Consider the following 23,003-nt stretch of genomic DNA (forward strand, 5'->3'; position numbering starts at 1 on the left):
ATACTGGTTGGAACAGATACCGGTTGAGCTCTGCCTCATACATATAAAGGGGATCTCAAGGCAAGTGTGTGTCCATCAATGACAATCACAACATAAACATCAAAAATGCCAACACTACTTGGTCTAGGGAAGAAGTGTTGGGCTCATGAAATATCGGTAGGTATGCAGATCAAGGAAGCAATCATTAGTCTTGGTACTGATACAGATGAGAAACTTTGGGGTTATTTCAAAACATTTCAGGAAAACATGAGGCAGAGGGAGAGATTATAAAAGAAAATTGTGGAGTACTCCACTAATATCTGTTTCATTGTGAAGACCGATGAAACCCTCATAGAGGCAGTAAAACCAAGGACCATATGGGTCATAGAGCTTGGATATGAAGTGGATGATAATATTATGGATCTCTATGCAAAGATGCTGCTAGATGCCCCATTGGATGACAAAACCAAACACTTTGGCACTGTAGAAGAGAAATCCCTTGAAGTCAAAACTGGCTTCAACAGGAAGAGAAGGGAGAAAAAAATAGATAAGATGTCTGCATTTGTGTAGAAAGTCATTCATAGGATAGGAACAAAAATGGGTTCTAGATCCAAACCGAGAATAGAACCAATAGTGGCTAGTACTCAAGAAGTGAAGAAGCCTGAAGCTTACATTTCTACCATTAGTTATTATTCTGGTTCAGAAGACAATGAACCTCTAGCATTTAGAAGGGTACAGAGGAAGAAAGTAGATCAGCCATTGGTAGAGGAGAAGAAGGTGGAGCCAAGGGGGAAACTTGTTAGAAAGGTGAAAAAACCTACTACATCCCCACCTCCGGCAAGGAAGCCTACTCAAAAGAGAAAACTAGTTACATCCACTTCGACAACCCCCAACAAAAAGAAGAAGAGTGATGATGCTACTGAGCCTGATAAGAATAAAATGACCTATGCTAAATTAATTGATGAAATTACAAAGGATGGAATTTTGAAAAATGTATATATGCACAATGAGAGTTTAGAGGATAATGAGTAGAATGAGATAGAAGAGGCAATTTTGTTGCATATAGATATTTATAAGAAAGCCTTAGTAGAAATTTTATAGGAAATACCTCTATAATTATACAATAAACTGTTGGCATTATGGATGAATTGATTATGTGTTGCATCGATGTTTTATCATTGATGTCAACACTAGCTGTTATGGTTGGTTAACAGTAGATAGGTTTTATATACCGACAGAAGATCTAGTGTTACCAATAGAAGAGACTATCTATTGGACACTTCCGACATGTTTGGATCAATGGAGTATGTTTGGTTTTATGTGTTACATGCTCTTAGGACATGTTTTGGTCAGTTGGTATTGACTTGGTAATCGGATGCTATCTTATAAACCCTTACCGCCATTGGTTTAAGGTTTTACCAATAGAGATTTTACTAAGAATCTTTGACATGATGCATAAGTGGTGTTTGTGCGGCTTCTAGATGGAATTTAGGATGCGGAAGGTGATCCTTGATCATGCCTCGACTAGTTGGAGACAGTGCTTTGGCATGGTGAACCCTGAATAGGTATGGTACCTATCTAGGTTATAGACCAGTATCATGTTAACGTATTCTCTACACGTTACCGTGATGATTTATGGATTGGTTAATGTTGTTTTGGTTTAATGCCAACATGACATATCATTGTAATATGGATATATGTAATGATATTATTGTAATATTTTTTAGGTGGCTAACCTAATTGGTTTAGGCCTTATGGTTTGTATAAATTAATGTAAGATCTCATTGTAGATAGTGGTAGTGGAATTTAATATGCAAATAATATAATATCATTTAGGCAGAGGAGTAGGTCAATCATTGAAGATCAAATTGGGATTAAGGAAGAGGTCAAAGGCCTTCGGTATTGAGCTTAACCGGGACTGTAATCAGGCATGGTAGATGCTATCTCTGATAGTTCATTATTCTGGTTTGTTGTCCATTTATCTTGAGATAGTTGTTGCCTCTTTGTAGTTAGTGAGACTAATGAGCTGTATGCTCTAGGCAGTGTGCCTTCCTGCATGTGCAGGCTCGTCATTGTATCACATACTTTCTACAAAAGTATCTTATGACTGTGGGTAGGTTTCCCATTGTGGTTTTTCTCTTTTCGGGTTTTCCATGTACAAATTATGTTGTTATGTGGTATGGTTGCATTATGTTGATTATATTTTTCATTGTTAATTTTAATTGCTTATCGGTATTCGTTTCTTCTTTACCGGTACTTCATCTAGTTAATGGTTATTAAGTGGATTAAATGTTATAATATGTTAACAACTGATTCACCCCTCCCTCTCAGTTATTCATTGGTTATCCTAACAATTGGTATCAGATCTTTGGTCCTCTTTTGCAAAATCTTAACCACTTGAGGTAGATCCTATTGCAGCTAACACTTCAAATCCACCAACAACTTTTTTCAGAAGATAAATCCCTAAGCTTGATGGAACAAATTATGGGATATGGAAAATTTGAATGGAGACTCATATTAAATGTCTTGGCAAGGATATTTGGGAGATCACTGAGAAAGGATACACACCTTATGATCTGACATATGGCAATCCTGCTCCTGCAAACTTGGATAAGAATATTTAAAATGATTGCAGAGCTAGAGAAGCCCTCTTGTGTGCAGTTATTGATCAACAGATCATGGGATTGACTGATAAATCATCAGGAAAGGTTATGTGGGATAAATTGAAAACTCTGAATGAAGGTGATCCTACTGTCAAAATTGCTAAACTTGATGGTTACCGGGTAAGATATGAAAACTTAAAGATAGAAGATAATGAAAGAATTGTTGTGTTTATGGAAAGAGTAAATGAGATTGTTATGGGAATTCAATGTTGTGGAGGATTTTTGAGTTAAGGTGAAATAGTTTCCAAAGTCTTGAGAGCCCTTCCATTGGCTTACAAGATGAAGGCAACTGCAATTAATGAGTTGAGAACAATGGCAAACACTTCAGTTAACAGAGACATTCTGATTGGGAAATTATCTACTTTTGAGCTTGAAGAATTTGGATCTTCTGGAGCTGCAAATTTTGAAACTTCTTTTCATGCATAATCATCATCATCTACCAGGAAAAGTGATTGTAAAATCTTATATGCAAAGGAATCGGAAGACATGAGGAAAGAAGATGAAGAATTTGAGCAACTTGAAGCCTTATTTGCTAGAAGAGTACCTAAAGGACCGACGAGAAGTAAGTATGAAGGAAAAGAACCTTTTAAATGTTTTGCATGTAATAAGATTGGTCATTTTGCATCTAGATGCCGTGAAAGGAATGAAAGGTTTAATAAAAGAGTTAAGAAATCATTTAAGCCTAACCAAAACAAATATAGATTCAAGAAAAGTAAACAATGCTACATAGCAGATGAGAAAGGAGTAACTGATGACTCTGGAGATGAACTGACAAAATAATCTGGCAGAAAAAGTTGAAGATAAGGATGAATAGGTAATTGATAGTGGATGCTCACATCATATGACTAGAGATAATGGGCAATTTATGTCCCTGCAAGAATACAACAGCGGTCAAGTCAAATTTGGAGATGACAAAGCATGTATGATCAAAGGTAGAGGCATTATTTCTTTGGATGGTAAGCATAATACTGATAATGTCTATTATGTAGAATGTTTAAAGAATAATCTTTTGAGTGTTGGTCAATTGGTGGACAAGGGTTTCCAACTTCAGTTTAATGATAGAAAATGCAAAATCATTAACAAGCCTGATTTGGAGATTGCAACCGGTATTTAGACTGGAGGCAACATCTTTCACTTGAACACTAGTAATAAGACATGTTTAATTGCTCATATTGATGAGAGTTGGTTATGGCATAAGAGGTTGTGTCATGTCAATTTTGACTGCATTGTTAAGATAAGTTCAACTAAGGCAGTTAGAGATATACCTAAGATTGTGAAGCCTCATAATCCGATATGTAAGGAATGTCAATTGGGAAAGAAAGTTAGAACTTCTTTTAAGAGTATACATGATAAATCTAATGATGTACTTGATTTGATTAAAACTGACTTATGTGTTCCAACAAGGACTAGAAGCTTTCAAGGTGATAGGTATTTCATGCTGATTATTGATGACTATTCTAGAATGATGTGGGTGACTTTTCTAAGGGAGAAGTCTAAAGCTTTTGAACAATTCAAGATCTTTAAAGCAAAAGTAGAAATTGAAATTGGATTGAAAATCAAATGTCTAAGATCATATCAAGGTGGTGAGTTCACTTCTCATGAATTTAACAGTTATTGTGAGACAAATGGAATCAGGAGATAGTTATCTATACCTCAGACTCCTCAGTAGAATGGAGTAGTGGAAAGAAAGAATAAAACCATTTTGGATGCAACAAGATCTATGATGATGGAAGCCGAATTCCCTCATATCTACTGGAGAGAACAAGTGAGTACAATAGTCTACACATTCAATAGAGTTCACATCAAAGGTGAAACTGGTAAGACCCCTTATGAACTATGGTTTGGACATACACCTACTGTTAATTATTTCAGAATTTTTGGAAGTAAATGTTATATCAAAAGAGATGATTCAATTGGAAAGTTAGATCCTAGATGTGATGAAGGGATATTTGTTGGCTATTCAATTCAAAGCAAAGAATATAGATGTTATAACAAAAGATTGTTGAAAATTGTGGAGAGTTAATGTGAAAGTAGATGAGTAGTACAAAAATCATTCTATATCATATGATAGGGAACCGATAGTGGAAATGATCATAATTGAACCAACAATGCCTCAACCGGTATAGGAAGCTGAGATGGTTACACTAACACAATCAGAAAATTCAACTCTGATGGATGATCAAAGCAGTGAACCTGAAGTTCAGAAGATACCAAGGTATGTAAGATTAAATCATTCTGAAGATCAAATCATTGGAGATAGGAACAAGGGAGTTATGACTACAAGAAGACTGGCAAATGAAAAGGTATGTCTTATTTCTGAATTTGAACCGACAACTGTTATTTAAGCTTGTAAAGATAAACATTGGTAAAAGGCTATGGAAGATGAATTAGATCAGATATAGAAGAATGAAACTTGGACTTTAGTTCCCCGGCCTAAAAATAAGAATGTTATTGGAACTAAATGGGTTTTTAGGAATAAACTGAATGAGGATGGTCAAGTTGTAAGAAACAAGGCTAGATTGGTTTTTAAAGGATATTCTCAAATGGAAGGAATTGATTATGGTGAGACATTTGCACCCATTGCTAGAATTGAAGTTGTTAGACTATTTCTTGCCTATGCAACTTATAAGAACTATAAGGTTTATCAAATGGATGTTACATGTGCATTTTTGAATGGTGAACTTGAGGAAGAAGTATATATTGAGCAACCTGATGGATTTTCATTGACAGATGATAAACATATGGTTTGTAGATTGAAGAAAGTTTTATATGGTTTGAAACAAGCTCCTAGAGCTTGGTATGCAAGGTTGGATAAATATCTTTTGAAGCTTGGTTTTAATAAAGGCAATGCTAACTATAATTTGTATTACAAAATTACTAATGATGATATTCTTATTATTGAAGTATTTGTTGATGATATCATTTTTGGAGGAGAAAATAAGTTGTGCATGGAATTTGCTAACAATATGAAGAATGAATTTGAAATGTCCATGATTGGTGAGATGAAATTTTTCTTAGGTTTTCAAATTACTCAAACTGACAAAGGCATTTTTATCTATCAAACTAAGTATCTAAGGGGATTGTTGAAGAAGTTTGGTATGGATAATGCCAAACCGGTAAGTACTCCTATGGTGACAAGTGAGAAATTATCTATTAAGGATACTTCTACATCGGTAAATCCAACAAGGTATAAGTCTATGATTGGTGGTCTATTATATCTAACTCAGACTAGATTGAATATTATGAATGTAGTAAGTATTGTTTCAAGATATCAAAGTAATCCTAAAGAAAATCATGAATGTGCAGTAAAAAGGATATTTCGGTATTTGCAAGGAACAACAAAATATGGCTTATGGTATTCTAAAAATGATGATTTCATTTTATGTGTATATACAAACTCAAATTGGGCAAGAGATACTGATGACATCACTTCTAGTGGAGCTTTCATTCTTGGAAAGAAACTAGTTTCATGGATCAACAAAAAATAGTCATGCATTTCTTTATCTACTACAAAAGCTAAGTATGTTGCAGCAACAACTAATTGCACTCAAGTCTTGTGGATGAAGCAAATGTTGAAGGATATCAGGGTAAATTGTAGTGAACCTGTAGTTATCTATTGTGATAACTCTGTAGCTATTGAAATGTCTAAAAATTTGGTATTTCACTCTAAGAATAAGCATATATCAATAAAGTATAATTTTCTGAAGGACAAGGTAGAAGGAAAGGAAGTCAAATTGGTTTATGTGAATACTAAAGAACAAATTGCAGATATATTCACTAAACCACTATCTAAGGAATCATTTGAGTATTTGAGAGACATTTTAGGGGTTTCTGCCCCTTCTATAGAGACTTGATTTATGTAGTTTGTCATCAGTCTGACATGCATTATAAGAGATATTATTCATTGACACTGATGAGTGGTTCTACTACTTAGGGGGAGTATTTAGCTTTGAGATTCAAAGGTTTACATTACTGCTTTGATAATTTTGTCAGATTTCTAGCATTGATGTCAAAGGGGGAGAGATATATTCAGAACTTTACAGAGATATCATTCATAGGGGGGGAGTTACTGATATTCAGGAGATTGTTGGTTGTCTTCCATAGGGGGAGACTTGTTTGGCATTTCTTGGTACTTAGATGTTTTTCACATATAGTGTTGTCATCAATGCCAAAGGAGGAGATTGTTGACAATATGGATGAATTGATTATGTTTTGTATTGATGTTTTGTCATTGATGTCAACACTAGATATTATGGTTGGTTACCAACATGCAGGTTAAGGTTACCGATAGAAGATCTAGTGTTACCGACATAAGAGACTATCTGTTGGAAACTTTTGGCATTTTTGGATCAATGGAGTATGTTTGATTTTATGTGTTACATGCTCTTGGGACATGTTTTGGTTAGTTGGTATTGACCTAGTAATCGGATGCTATCATACATTTTGTAAACCCTTACCACCATTGGTTTAAGGTTTTACTGGCAGAGCTTTTATTGAGAATCTTTGACAGGATGCAAAAGTGGTATTGGTGCGGCTTCTAGATGGAATTCAAGATGCAGAAGGTGATCCTTGATCATGCCTCGACTAGTTGGAGACATCGCTTTGGCATGGTGGACCCTGAATAGGTCTAGTACCTATCTAGGTTATGGACCATTATCATGTTAACATGTTCTCTACATGTTACCAGGATGATTTATGGATTGGTTAATATTGTTTTGGTCTAAAGCCAACATGGCATATCATTGTAATATGGATATATGTAATGATCTTATTGTAATATCTTTTAGGTGGATGACCTAATTGGTTTAGGCCTTAGGGTCTGTATAAATTAATGTAAGATCTCATTGTAGATAGTGGTAGTGGAATGTAATGTGCTAATAATGTAATATCATTTAGGCAAAGGAGTAGGTCGATCATTGAAGATTGAATTGGGATTAAGGAAGATGTCAAAGGCCTCCGATATTGAGCTTAACCGGGACTGTAATCAGACATGGTTGATGTTATCTCTGATAGTTCATTATTTTGGATTATTTTCCATTTATCTTGAGATGGTTGTTGCCTCTTTGTAGTCAGTGAGACTCTTTTGTAATGAGGAGTATGCTCTAGGCAATGTGCCTTCCTGCATGTCAAGGCTCCTCATTGTATCACATACTTTCTGCAGAAGTATCATCTAACTATGGGTAGGCTTCCCACTGTGGTTTTTCCCTTTCCAGGTTTTCCACATACAAATCATGGTGTTATGTGGTATGGTTTTATTATGTTGATTATCTATTTCATTGTTAAGTTTAATTGTTTACCGATATCTATTTCTTCTTTACCGACACTTCATCTGGTTAAAGGTTATTAAGTGGATTAAATTTTATAATCTATTAACAACTAATTCACCCCAACCCCTCTTTGTTGTTCACCGGTTATCCTAACATAAACTAGATGCTAGAAGACTTGACACAATCAAGAGGGATAGAGAGGTCAAAGAGGTAGAACTTTTTAATTTGTGTGGTGCTATTAGTAATGAAGAAATGAAGAGGTGTATAGATGTTGTTAATAGGACAGTTTTTAGTAGCGAACCTTGACAAAGAAGCCTAATGATGGGCATAGTGAATGAGGTGATAAATGAGACCAGTGAGGGTTGGGCCAAATTCTTCGAGAAGAATCCAGACTTTCTTACCTCTCATGAAGAATTTGTTAAGTCAACAACTTCCAACATTCTAGATAAATCAAAATGGAAAGGTATTTTGGGAAGTTCTGAACAAATTTTGAATATACCGATAGAAAATAAGGTTGTACAGACACCACTGGCAACTAAGGAGGGTGTACAATCTATACCGACATAAACTATTTTTGAGCAAGGTAATGTATAGGTTATTGAGATTATTGTGGATAATACTCCACCCCTAGTAATTGTTACTGCACCAAGTGGTGAAGCCACCCGTGCAAAGGAAGTAAAGATAAAGGGAACTGAGACTACACTGGCAGTAGATATTGATTCCCCGACAAAGATTTTGGCAATTGACACTTCTCAAGTGTAGAATAAATCAATAACTGAGATGAATCCCAATGAACTAATGATGGCAGCTACTCAAAAGCTACTAAAGGAGGGATCAATAAATAAGGGAATAATCAATCTTTCAGTCACAATTTTGCATAGATTAATCCCTGATTGTGTGATTGAGAATGAAGCAAGCCCTTCCGACAAGATTAAAACACTAACAAAGCACATATCTAACAATTTTTAGTCACCTCAGCAAATATTAGACTGACAGGTACTAGAAAGATTCACTGTGGCTAAAAGAGCAGCCTTTGATCAAATCATTGTAACAGAGAAGAAGAAAATTGAAGATAAATTGATTCTTATTGATAATTATTTAAAATAGTGTACAAATATCTATAGGGTCTATTGTAACATAGAAATTCTTACAACAAATGTAGATGGCAGATTGAAGGAGTTGTATGATAAGATAGCTTACATTGCAAATTCTTTTGATGGATTGACCTCTCTAACAAAATCTGTTGATGGGAAAATTTTGTCCTTGGAGAATCAATTTTTTTCTCTTGAGAAGGAGAGAGAAAGGATCATTCGAAGAGAAAGATGTCTTAGAGGATTGGTGAGTCCAAGACTGGATTCACTGGGAGTACACAAGAGAGAGTGTATGGATATGATTGCAAAACCCACACCAACAGAAGTGTCAGAGAAGGAAACACTTGCACACTTACTAAGTGGACTGGTATCCATATCTGAAACCTTCAAAACCGGCTAGGATACATACCTACAGCTGCTGGATAAGGCTTACCCAAAAATTTTGAAGTTAGTCAAGCTCAGGTAGAGTTCACAGTATTTATTCATTCTTTTGTTCTAAATTCTTTCAATTCTTTCATCGTTCTTTGGCATTGATGCCAAAGGGGGAGTGTATATACTGGCATATGCACACTCCAATGAGACATTGAAGGTGATTGAAGGTTTTGTCATTGATGGCAACCTTACAATCCTATGGCACAAGTAAGGCATTACATCGGCATCAGTAGATCACACTCTACACCGACACTTAGACTACTGGCACCAGTAGAGAAAGGAAGTATACCGGCACAGAGGCTGATAGGATTTTTGTTATATTATATTTTGTTATTATTGTAAAAACTTTGAAAGCCAACTTGATATCATTGTAAAATGACTTATATATATAAGAAGTCATTGTAAGACATTTTGTAAGGAGAGGAAGCAAGGCTGAAGGAAAAGAGTTACGCAGACCTATTATGTGAAATATAGGTTAAAGGGTTTATGTAAGAAGTAGAGCACAAACCAGTACTGAATCTGGCATTATAGATGCTATTGTAAAGTAGTACAAGACATTGGATTTGTATAATCCACATTGTAAGTCAGTGAGACTTCCCGTTGAGCAGTGAGCTCTAGGCAATTGGCCTTCCTGCATGTGCAGGCCCCTCTTGTAAGTAATATTCTCTTATTGGCCAGTAAGTGAATATTGTGGGTCACAAATCCCACTAAGGTTTTTCCCACACTAGGTTTCCTCATTAAATCAGTGTGTTATGGTGTGATTTTCATGTGGTTGCTTTCATTTCTATTTATTGCATTATTTCTTGCATATCGGTACACTGTTATAATATGTGCTACATGTTTTAAGTTAAGAAATTCAATTCACCTGTCAAATACTGATTCACCCTCCCCTCCTCTCAGTATATGTGGGAATCCTAACAATTGGTATTAGAGCCTAGTCCTCTATTTTCAAAAGCCTAACAGCTTGAGGAAGATCTTGACATTGGTAGAGATGGAAAATTTGATGAAGCAATTGGAAGTAGCTCTCTCAGATTTTGATACAGAAAAGTTAAAGAATATCAAACTTGAAGATGATCTAAAGGCAGCTCAAGAAATCATTCAAGCACTTCAAGAAAACCTTACCATTGCAAGAAACAAAAGAAGAGAACTTTGTGAAAAGAAGCAAATTGAGGATGATGAAAAAGAAAGCCTTAATGAGTAGATATGCAAGCTGAAACAAGAGAACATGACAACAATGAATGAGATGTAGGATATGACTATGAGATTTTGTAAAGAAATTGAAAATAGGAAGAATAATGAAGAAGAATTGACCAAAAGACTAAGTGATGCAGCAAATGAGAACACAAGACTCAGCTATGAAAATGACCTATTGAAGATAGATCTGATGCACACTCAGAATGACTCCAATGAACTGATGAGGCAGAAAAAAGTCCTAGAAAGAGAACTAGATATTGCAAATCAACATAAAGAAAAATTCAAGAAAAGCTCAGAGGAACTTGGTAACTTGCTGAAGAATCAAAAGCCTAAAAGTGACACTTCTGGAATTGGCTTTGAAGTTGGAGAAAGCTCCAGTACTGCAAATCACATAGGATCACAGTAAACCGGTAAGACAACCTAATGCTTATAAATTCAATGGAAAATTCTTTAACTATAATAAGTATGGGCATAGAGAAAATCAATGTAGATCTAGAAATTATCAAAACATCAACACACCCACCGATCAATGTTCAAAATGCAACAAAGTTGGTCACAACTCTGAAAATTATAGAATGAATGTGAGATGTAATATTGGGAAGATTTGGACACCTATCTAATCAATGCAGAACACAAACCAACATAGGTTATGGAAAACCTATTTAGAAAAATAATGTGACTTGTTATGCATGTAACAAGATTGGGCATATTGCAAAATTCTGTAGAAGCAAAGGATCACCGGCAAACAACAGAAGTTCTAACTTGAAAGGAAAAGAAAAAGTTGAAGAGGTTAAGCAATAATTCTCAAAATAATGGATTAGAAAGTTTGACCTAGATGTTGGGAATACTCCTCCACCTGTAGAACCAATAAGTGCTTCACGAGCAGGACAAAGTGGTACTCCACCGACAGAAAGCTCTTCATCAAACTGAAGAAAATCTTCTTTGAGGGTTTGGCAATAAATGAGACATATGCTATTATTCCCTCGGTTAATGGTAAGAAGTTGGAAATTACTTCATTATCGGTAGACAATGTTAAGTGACTACTTAATCGGCATGCATTAAATGCGGTAGATGGAAAATAGACTTTATAAATTTGTGATTTTAGCTCCATTTCACTTCACTGTGATTTCAAACATTCAAAGAGAGCAAAATTTGCAGAGCTAAAGCATTTCGGCAATCAATCCATCCAAAGGCAAAAAAAGGTATTTGTCTTCATGGCATCCACCTCTGCACTTGAATATATAGCAAACCCTACTATAGTCAAGGTTATAAAATGCCCTAGGCCTGTGTTTCAACTAGTTCCCAAGATAGCAAAGAAGGATGACAATAGAGGTGCTTTTTCTGTAATTCCAAAAGGAGTTGTTTATGCTGAAGACCCCAGAATTTACATCCACTGCAACATAGAGGAATTAGGAGATGAAGAGATCAAAACAGTGTATAAATCTATCATATGTGATGATTATGAAAATATAAAACTTGGACATAAAATTATTGAAACCCTAGGATTTACTGAAATCCTTAGCATTCTTGAATTTCCCAAGGATGTGATTAGGATAGTCTTAAGCATGGTTCATGGTGAATTTTTCTAGTTCGATGCAATTCACAAAATTACTAAGGAAGTTGTCAAAGTAGTGACAGGGTTACCTTCCACTGGTAAAAGACCAGACAAGACTAAAAAGGTCTCAAATGACCTAGTAACTAAACTAACTGGTGCAACATCTGATAAAAGGTCCTTAAGAGTCATTGATGTAACTGACACGAATGTGAGATTCATTAGCATGATTTTAGGGTATAAAGCTACTCATGCAAATAGACTTAATTCAGTTTCAAGCTTATGCATTAAGAGTGCTTATGACATGATTACAGACAATGTGAAAATTGATATATGTGAGCGGTTAAAAGATGAGTTGAATGATAACTTAGGCAAAATCAAGAAGGATAAGAAAGGAACTTTTAGGTTTGGAAATCTACTTGTATGCTTGATGCTACACATAACCAAATAGGTTCCCGGTATAGGCTATAAAGAGCTTGGATTTGATATACCAATAGGTAAACAGTTATCAAAACTATTCAATAACATGGGTGAAGACAAGGAATAGAATATTCATGAATACTTTCAAGCATTAAAGGCCAAAATGAAGAAGAGAATCAAATTATCACAGAAAATTGTTGACAAGTATAAGAATAACATATGCTTTGTAATAAAAAAGGATGAGATATGGATGGAAGCAGTCATCCCAAGGACAATTTGGGTAACAGAGATGGGTTATGAGACTGATGACCATATTATTGAAACATATGCTAAAGCACTTTTGGAAGTTCCTAGAGAACTTAAGGAAGAAGTCTTTGGTAGTGCTAAGACCATAGAAAGTCAAATTCAATCTCATAAAAGAGTGAAAAAGGTTGAAGCAGTAGTGAGAAGAGGTTCTAGACAGGCAAAGGTTATTAAAGAAAATGTAATGAAACTGTTGTTCACCAAAAGTGATAACCCAAGAACACCTGCAAATCTTTCTATGAAATGACCAATTTCAGTCTACAAAACACATCAGGGCTTGGACAACATAACATAGGACCCTAATTGATCCTCCTGCACTTCAGGTTCTGCTAGACCTAGGGGGGGACACCCTTTTGATGCACTAAATACAACAATTACAGACACATAACTGCATCAACGTTAAGCAGATAGATCATTTCACAAGCTCAACAGGTTAAGGAACATTACAGATTGGCTAGATCTGTACAAACAATAGGATGAAACAGAGCTTGGAATGAGAATAACACACCCCTAAACATAAAGGGAAATAAATTTGTCTTTTAAAATGTTGATCTAAAACCATCCCTAAACTTGTAAGACGAGTGCCTTGTTCATTGGGCAACAGAGTTATAGACAGAACTGCAAATATGAATCATAGATGCAAATTTATTTTCCTTAAACAAGATATTCATGCACCAATACCTGATATTAATGCACTATTTGATTCATTCACAAATTTATGAGATCTGGAAATACATTTCATCATTTATGACTGACTATAGAATTTAAAACCTTCCTTGAAGGATACCTATAAACAGTCACACAACCTCCTTGAGATGACAAATTTCATCCTCCTTGAGGATTGAATTCATAATAATGAAAAAACATATCACAGAGACAATATCATGGGAAATTTACTCATGCCTGACACAAGTAAGACCTGCAACTAGAAAACAATCTGTCATCCTGCAATGTAGCCTCTATACCCTGAGTAGATCCATAGAACTTTACAAGTTTGGGTCAAGAATTTCAGAAAATGGAAGCCATGAAAACTGGAGCACTTCCTCACAGAATTCTGGAACCCTTACAATTGAGAAGAATGGGGAATAAAAAGAGGAGGGAAGAAAAACAAATTCACAACTGAAAATTGCCAAGTGTCTCTCCTCTCTAATTGAATTTTGTTCCCATGAAAACTTCTTCTAAAATATCCCAAATTTGTCCAAATTAACTTCATAATCGGATTCCTTGCTCCGAGAGCTTTCCGAAAATATATAACACTTTATACCTTGGCCAAAAATTGAGTCCTGGGCGAATTAATTCCTCAATGTGCTCAAACATTTAAATTTTTCATTTATTAATATAGTCTAAACTATATAATAAACAATTTTAATTTTAAATTTTTGCCTCCATATGTGCTCTGACGCCTTGCCACGTGGTGGCCTCTGATTGGTCGATAGGGTTGATCGGACGCCACCTGAGATGACACCTCATCATTGCCACGTCATCTGCTTCGTCACTGCCACTTGGCCGCCACGTCATCGCCACTGGACTACCACCTGTGCGCCAAAATGTGCCACCTCATCGGGACCCACCTGCTGGACCGCTGACTGTACCCGCCACCTACGTGCCATGTGGACGGCTCTCGTTCACTCTCGCTATTTCGCGGGGTTTAAACTTCGTGCATCTTCCTTCGCGAAATAGCGCGAGCCGTTGATCTCTCTCGAACATGCTCTCTCATTAACCCGGCCTTCGTCTGCAAAATTTTGCCTCTTTGCCTCGGGAAGCGTGCCTGCATGGATTCCTCTTTGTCTTCGTCCAATCAATTCTTCCATCACCTCGAGAAACGTGCTCGCGTGTGGGCCTGCCTTGGGCACCCATGGGCACCTTGTGTCAAAAGCCTTTAAGGCTTAGACATTATATTATTGTGCGTTTTTACTTATAAACATTAAAAATAACCACCTCCTAGTGCATGTGGGATAAAACGTTATGCTTGTAGCTACACTTTGGAGCTTTTCGCTGTGACTTTAAAGGCGATTTTGGATGTTGCTGAAGATTTCTTTTGTTTTCCTCTTCACTCACCATGTCCTCTGTTCCCTTTCGAGATCACGTGAAGGGAGAATGTTGCTTGAATGGTTTCAAATGCCTTTTCCAAACACCATGCATGTGAAGGGAGGATGCCACGCTGAGGACTGGCTTGGTTGTGAAGTCTGGTTTATACCTCCTCAGCAGTGTCGAAATATGCTGGGGAGAAATGACATTCGTTTCTATGATTGTAATGAGAAGCAGTTGTACAGAGTAGGTGTTGACAACGTAAAGAGTTTATTAAGTATTTCGGGTGTTTTTACTGAGATCCAGGTGAGGTACAGTCAAGGAGAAAACTTTTGCTACAATAAGATTGGGAAGTATTTGGAGAAGAGTCCATGCACCTGACTTCACCACTAAAGTCGTTTCCATCTGTAAATGGCTCTATTTGTATCTTCCTCTTGTTTCTGTGAATGGCTTTGGATTCATCATCTTTATCTTCATCTTCATCTAGAGCTATCAATGCAGAGTTTGGACATGTAATGTCTAGTCTATCATACAGAAGTTGGAGAACATGCCTTATAGAAGGTCGTGATTTGCCCTCCCTCTGTGTACACATTCTTACAATGTTGACAAGACACTGGAGTTCTTCACAATCATATATATTTTCCAAATTAGGATCCACCATCCAAGATAAGTTAGAATCTTCCAAAATGAATTTTTGGGCCCATTCCACCAGGTTCTTGTTCTCTTCAACTGCTGGTCTAGCAGTGATAATTTCAAGCAGCAACACACCGTAACTATATACATCGCTCTTTTCTGTTAATTCCTGGGTAACAAGGTATTCTGGGTCCATATATCCTGGAGTCCCACGAACATCTGTATTAATTGGCTCAAATTTACTAGCACCACTTCGCGAAGCATGAGCAAGGCCAAAATTAGATACCTTTGCAACGAAATTCTCATCCAACAAAATGTTACTGGATTTGATGTCTCTGTGACATAAAGGAGGATCACAGTAAAAATGCAGATACTCCAAAGCTGCAGCCACATCTATCACAATTTGAAGTCTAATCCGCCAGCTCAATGGAGCTTTTGTGGGAGCATGAAGATGCTCTTTTAAACTTCCATTTTCCATGTATTCATAGATAAGGAACCTTTCATGTCGCTCTGCACAGAATCCCACCAGCGTGACCAAATGGCGATGATGTAACCGACCCAATAGTTCCATCTCTTTACAGAACTCATCTTGTTGAGCAATCATGTTCATCCGCTTCACAGCAGCAACAAGCCCATCATTGAATTGAGCTTTATAAACAGTGCCAAATCCACCCCTGCTGATAATTGTACTGAAATCATCAGTTGCCTTTCTTATCTCCTTGCGGCTAAAGCGTTTAAAGTTGGATGATGGGCCATTTCTCCAATCGCTTGTAACCTCACTATGTCTAACAGCATCAATCGAATCAATCAAGATATCAATTGGAATATCTACACCATATCTTTTAATAGCCAAAGACACTTCCTCTCCAGCATACCCCATTTCCAATAAGCGTGTTTTGAGATTAATTTCCTTTTTAGTACTAGCTTCTCCTAGGGAGATTGGGGTTTCAGTCCTCCATAGATAACATTTTCTGGGAGGTTGGACATACATCACACATCCAAAAGCCTTAGAGATGGAACCATGTCTTCCTTAAACTTATATAGAGTTTGACATAGATGACGTATTCCTCTTGCATGAACTTTTATCATCTTCTCTTTTAGCAATGAAGGGCTATCACGGATGGCATGAGACTGAAAACAACCAGCCATGAAGTTTGAGCTTTGCAGCATTATGACCATTGCATCCTTGTTGGGGCGGACACTTGACCCATTTTCAAGTTGCGCCTCGCTCCCAAAACAATGCATATCATATTTAGAAAGAAAGCTTGAGTGATAGTGCCATATCATTCCTTCAAACTACTTCAGCAATCCCAACTTTATTGCTCCCAAAATCAGACACAGTGATACATTGGTAACTTTGATATCTCTCTGAATTTATTTTTTTCAGTTTAAAACTGGAATGCAAGATACGAACCATCAATCTATTAATGACAAATAAATTGAAGTCACCTCTCACCATCCCACTGGCGAATTGCAGTCGAGCCAGGTCAGACCCGAGGTGAGTCCGACCAAAAAAAAATTTCGTTTTCATGCCACTGACCCCTGGAATGCTTCACGGACCTCAAACATACCTCTGGAAATGATCAGCATCATTTTCGGATCATAAAATTGCATTTTACATCCTTCAGGCAATTACGCCACAATTTTTGCATTTAATCGCGATGACGTAATTTTCAAACCTGTCAAAACACCTTTCTGGAGCTCGCCATCTGACAGGCGTGTACTCTGATATACAAGGATGGATTGTACCAAACGGTTTTTCAGGATGAATCCCGAGCGAAGAGGTATTAATTTCCGAAAATCCCCAACTGGCTTTGTCAACACTGCGGACTTGATGAAATCAATGTCCTGGCAACACATGACGCCTTTCTCAAAAATATCGAACGACCTCCGTGGGTCCTCAAATTCAGAACATAGGTACCTTTAAGTACATATTAAATCTTTGAATTCTCAGTTCGATCACCAGATTGATAGGATGCAAATGGCATGCACACAAAAATGGCAACATTAACTGATCTAACACTGGAGTGTGGTAACTGAAAATGATGGCAAAATGAGCCCTTTTGAAAACCGATCAAACGGATTGGTAGAGCTTTAAAACTTGAAACGTAGCTCATCATTTATACCAACATTAGCCCAGAACAAACATTAGGGCATGACGCTTACTGAGGCAACTTTTACACTTAGTCGAAACAGGGCTCCGACTAGCTGTCGAAACAGAGACTTGCCAAAACACAGAAACTGCAAACGGATTTGGCTTTGAAAACTAAGCAGATGGATTCGTTAGGACTTGAAATTTTGCAGACTGACTCACATTTATGCATAGAATTGAATCCACTTTGAATTTCTTCATGACAATCAACAGGGAAAAAGATATAATCGCTCAAAGTAGGCTACTTAATAAAATTTGCACTTGTGCCTAGAATGCACTTTCAGCTCACCCCTCAAAACGGGTACTTGATAAAATTCTCCAAATTGAATTCTAAAAGTTGCACATCACTGAATAGGCCAAATGAAAGGTGTGGGGCATGAATCCCGAGCCTTACCCTCTAAAAATCAACCGGCTCTACTTTGCCCTCTCGCAAACTAAGCCATTCAAACTGACTTATTTAGGTGCCTTTCTATCATATTGAGCAAAATTTTGAAATAGGCCTACAAACTTTGACTCAATTTTAAATACTCCCAATAGTGGCTCTGACTAGGGATGGTTGATTGCGAGATCAACACAAGAATCCAGATATCTTTGGTTAAGCGGACCACCCAAAAACGGATCATTCTTCTCTCAATTCTTCTCTTCTCAAAATAGGGCTTCCTTATTCTACCCAAACAGTAGGGCACTTTATTGAAAACCACACAACTAAAGCAAAGCGACTGTACAAGATATACAAACATGCCTGAAACTGAATACAAGCTGCTCAATCAATCTTAGCATTTACCTCTGTCAAAAATCTGATTTTCATCGCTTGATACCATGATCCAAACAAAGGCACCTTCCAGTAACAACTGAGCATAACTCTTAAAATCCACCTCTCTTGTCTCATTACTGAAACAGCTAGTGTGCTTACCCCTTATCTGATTCTGAACTTTGTAATCACACACTACTTCAACACAAGTGAAACCATGAGGCAACTCACCATAAGGGTTTTCCCTCAAGCTGCAATACACTCCACTATCCCGATCAATTCTACCATTTTCAAGGACATGATCATGCTGAACTTTAAAAGTAAAACATTCATTTTCAACATTGTAAAACTCATCAGCACATACCTTATTATCATTTAAATCAATAGAATGAGGGATACTACAAACCAACTGATGCAAACAAGGAACATGAATATTACAATCCGAATGTGATACTCCACTATGCTGATCACACCTCACACTATCCTTGCTTATCCAATCGAAAACCTCCGCATTCTCAACATCCCATTCATGAAAAAGAATGCATACCTCTGGCTGAAGCAAATCCTCAGCTAAATCTTCTTCATCCAGACTTATGTCTACCTGAAACACTTCCATTTGTGGTCTGAAAAAGTCATAACATAACCCATGCCTCTTGTCTTCATCATGAAGTAAATTCTTACAACCCATGCTACTGCTGTTCGGAACTACATCGGCATTACAAATTTGTTCTGCACAAGGGGAAACTTCATCATTCTCATCAATGAAATCAGCACCATGGATATTTGTATCAAAAGCAAAGAACTCCAAATCCGTTTCAAGCGTATTATGAACATTCACATCCTCATCCTGGTACTTGAAATTCTCAAAGCATTCAAGTGTGGGTTCATTTAAATCTGAAAAAAGGACATTACCAGCACTGCCACATACATTCTTATCTTCAAAAACACTTTCGTTTTCAGATTCACAACTAAGGTACATAATTTGATTTTCTATTACATCATCTTCACAAGATGAATAATAAGAATTCTTATAACCACTTTCAGCTGAATAACTGGCATTCATTTGCTGATCGAAAGAAAGTGAAACACTTGTGCCAAGATCGTCCTCATCCTGAAATTGATCTTCATTGTTCACTTGCATACCTTCAGGGTGCTGGGAATAAAACTCATTATCCTCATAATCAGCAACACCACCCCACTCTGAAACACATTCATCACTGGGTATACTTGCACTGAACACATTATCAACATCATTCACAATTTCATTTTGAGATTTATCAGACTTAACAAAAATCTAATTTTCATCATATTTCACAATTTCACTTACGTAATCAACAACATTTGGTAATCCTTCAGTATTTGGTATTTGAACATCAAATACATCAGCAACATTTAAAGATAGATGGCCATCATTACCATAATTTTCATTATTGTTAACCTTAGGAGATGCATGATTAACTTGATAATTTGTAGTCACATAATCAGCATAACTGACATACAAATCAAATGGTACATATCCCTTGTATATATCAATCTTCGCATCAGCATTATCACAACATTGCACACTAATCATTCCATCATCACTGTGAGAAGAGACCGACATTAACAGTGGAGGATCTTGACTCTCATTCAAATTTGAAGCACATGTATCAACAAGACCATTCGGAACTGCGGAGCTGGATGTACCTATACAAGGAATGATTGGTTGAGCTTCACATGGTATTTCACCATTGAAGGCATTTTGATAAGAAACTACAACAGACACAGATCTCTTGGCTATCCCAAATTTCAAATTATTTTCAGTGTCCCTAGCTGTGTTAAAGGCTTCATACAAAGTCTTAGGTTCTTTGTTCCTCAATAGGAAACCCATCTTCTTACCAAAAGCACTCATATAAATATCCAGACATACCATATCATCAAACTTATACTTTCTGGAAATTTTAGCCAATGCTTGTGAAAATCTAATGTTAAATGTTGGTACCAATTCATCTTTCCTGATTTGTATATAAGTGAATTCTTTCAATGAGTCGGAATCACTTACCTTCTCATCGAATTGCTCCATGAAATCTGAAATCAATTCTTCCCATGAGGTAATAGAATTCCCTGGTAAAAAAGAGAACCAATCTCTTGCATCCTCTTTCAATGACTGAATAAACAATTTCATGCATACATCTTCTTGGTAAATTTCAAACTCTCCTATCAAATCTGAAAATCTTTTAACATGTTGACATGCTGATTCTGATTTCTTCCCACTGAAAATTGGCAAATACTTTCTAATTTCTGTGGGTATGGGATTTGGGTAACCCGGAATATCTCTAAAATTTAGAGCAGCATAATGGTTCATGATGAAACTTCTCCTATTATATGGTTGTTCTAGTTTACTAGGCATGGCTTTATGTGGAAATACACAAGACTGAAAAACTTCACTATTCATTTTTCTTACTTCCACAAATGATTATAAAATCTTGGATAGAAAACTTCAAGCAAGTATCCTTACACTGATCTATTCATAACACTGCTTGACATTACGTTCTTCCACATTTGCATACTACAACTGAAGAACATATACTCTGGACATTTCAACAGAATAAATATGCAAATGGATTTTGAGACTCTCCTTTTCCCTCTAGACTAGTGCTGTTCACTGAGTGGGAAAACTATTTTAGTAATTCAATTTTTCAGAAGAAATTGTTTTGCATTTGAAACCTCTGAAAATACTTGAAGATTTTGCAGCTGTATAAAACTTGTAGATTCGGAGATTAACTTCCACTTTCAGCACGGTCTTTTACATCAGAGTCGCCACCTCTTGCACAGAGGATATTTTGAACAGCAAAACCATTAAATCACAAATTTAATTCTCTTTACTCCTTCGATCTCATTGCAACAAACACTCTTCCAGGTTGTTCAATACTGGTATGAACCACAGAGTTGCCACCCAATAAAGAATTGGGAGAAAATTTCACACATAGCTGAGAGAACTTACAACTTTCAACCATGCATTAATTGTTACTCCTTCATAGAGTATGATATGAAACACATATCATTCTGCAGATCCAAAACAAGGAGCATTTTCTTCACCATGAAACCAATTTACACTCTGTGCATCCACCATGGATAGACTAGCTGGATATGAAATTGACAAGACTAGGAACACATTCAACCTCTAACCATATCAATCAAGCATTTACATCCATTTATTCCCCAGCAGAGTTGCCATTTTTGTTGTGGTGACTCGGATGGGATAATCTCAACCTTATATGAATTAAATCTTTCTTAACCAGAGGCTCTTGATAGTTCATTTACTCCCCAGCAGAGTCGCCATTTTTTGTTGTTCACCAAAAGTGATAACCCAAGAACACCTGCAAATCTTTCTATGAAATGGCCAATTTCAATCTACAAAACACATCAGGGCTTGGACAACATAACATAGGACCCTAATTGATCCTCCTGCACTTCAGGTTCTGCTAGACCTAGGGGGGGACACCCTTTTGATGCACTAAATACAACAATTACAGACACATAACTACATCAACGTTAAGCAGATAGATCATTTCACAAGCTCAATAGGTTAAGGAACATTACAGATTGGCTAGATCTGTACAAACAATAGGATGAAACAGAGCTTGGAATGAGAAGAACACACCCCTAAACATAAAGGGAAATAAATTTGTCTTTTAAAATGTTGATCTGAAACCATCCCTAAACTTGCAAGACCAGTGCCTTGTTCATTGGGCAACAGAGTTATAGACAGAACTGCAAATATGAATCATAGATGCAAATTTGTTTTTCTTAAACAAGATATTCATGCACCAATACCTGATATTAATGCACTATTTGATTCATTCACAAATTTATGAGATCTGGAAATACATTTCATCATTTATGACTGACTATAGAATTTAAAACCTTCCTTGAAGGATACCTATAAACAGTCACACAACCTCCTTGAGATGACAAATTTCATCCTCCTTGAGGATTGAATTCATAATAATGAAAAAACATATCACAGAGACAATATCATGGGAAATTTACTCATGCCTAACACAAGTAAGACCTGCAACTAGAAAACAATCTGTCATCCTGCAATGTAGCCTCTATACCCTGAGTAGATCCATAGAACTTTACAAGTTTGGGTCAAGAATTTCAGAAAATGGAAGCCATGAAAACTGGAGCACTTCCTCACAGAATTCTGGAACCCTTACAACTGAGAAGAATGGGGAATAAAAAGAGGAGGGAAGAAAAACAAATTCACAACTGAAAATTGCCAAGTGTCTCTCCTCTCTAACTGAATTTTGTTCCCATGAAAACTGCTTCTAAAATATCCCAAATTTGTCCAATTTAACTTCATAATCGGATTCCTTGCTCTGAGAGCTTTCCGAAAATATATAACACTTTATACCTTGGCCAAAAATTGAGTCCTGGGCGAATTAATTCCTCAATGTGCTCAAACATTTAAATTTTTCATTTATTAATATAGTCTAAACTATATAATAAACAATTTTAATTTTAAATTTTTGCCTCCATATGTACTCTGACGC

The 23,003-nt window shown here is 36.5% G+C and overlaps 1 protein-coding gene across 1 annotated transcript; it reads right to left on the reverse strand.

The window, feature by feature from the left end:
* Nucleotides 1–15,194: 15,194 nt before the first annotated feature.
* LOC131031122 (probable receptor-like protein kinase At1g49730) lies at nt 15,195–16,442 on the reverse strand. Its single transcript, XM_057962160.2, has one exon. It carries the CDS (start codon nt 16,440–16,442, stop codon nt 15,222–15,224), a length of 1,221 nt encoding a protein of 406 aa, XP_057818143.2. The 3' UTR covers nt 15,195–15,221.
* Nucleotides 16,443–23,003: the final 6,561 nt, after the last annotated feature.

The sequence above is a fragment of the Cryptomeria japonica genome, chromosome 7 (genome assembly GCF_030272615.1).
Source record: "Cryptomeria japonica chromosome 7, Sugi_1.0, whole genome shotgun sequence".
Classification (NCBI taxonomy): domain Eukaryota; kingdom Viridiplantae; phylum Streptophyta; class Pinopsida; order Cupressales; family Cupressaceae; genus Cryptomeria; species Cryptomeria japonica.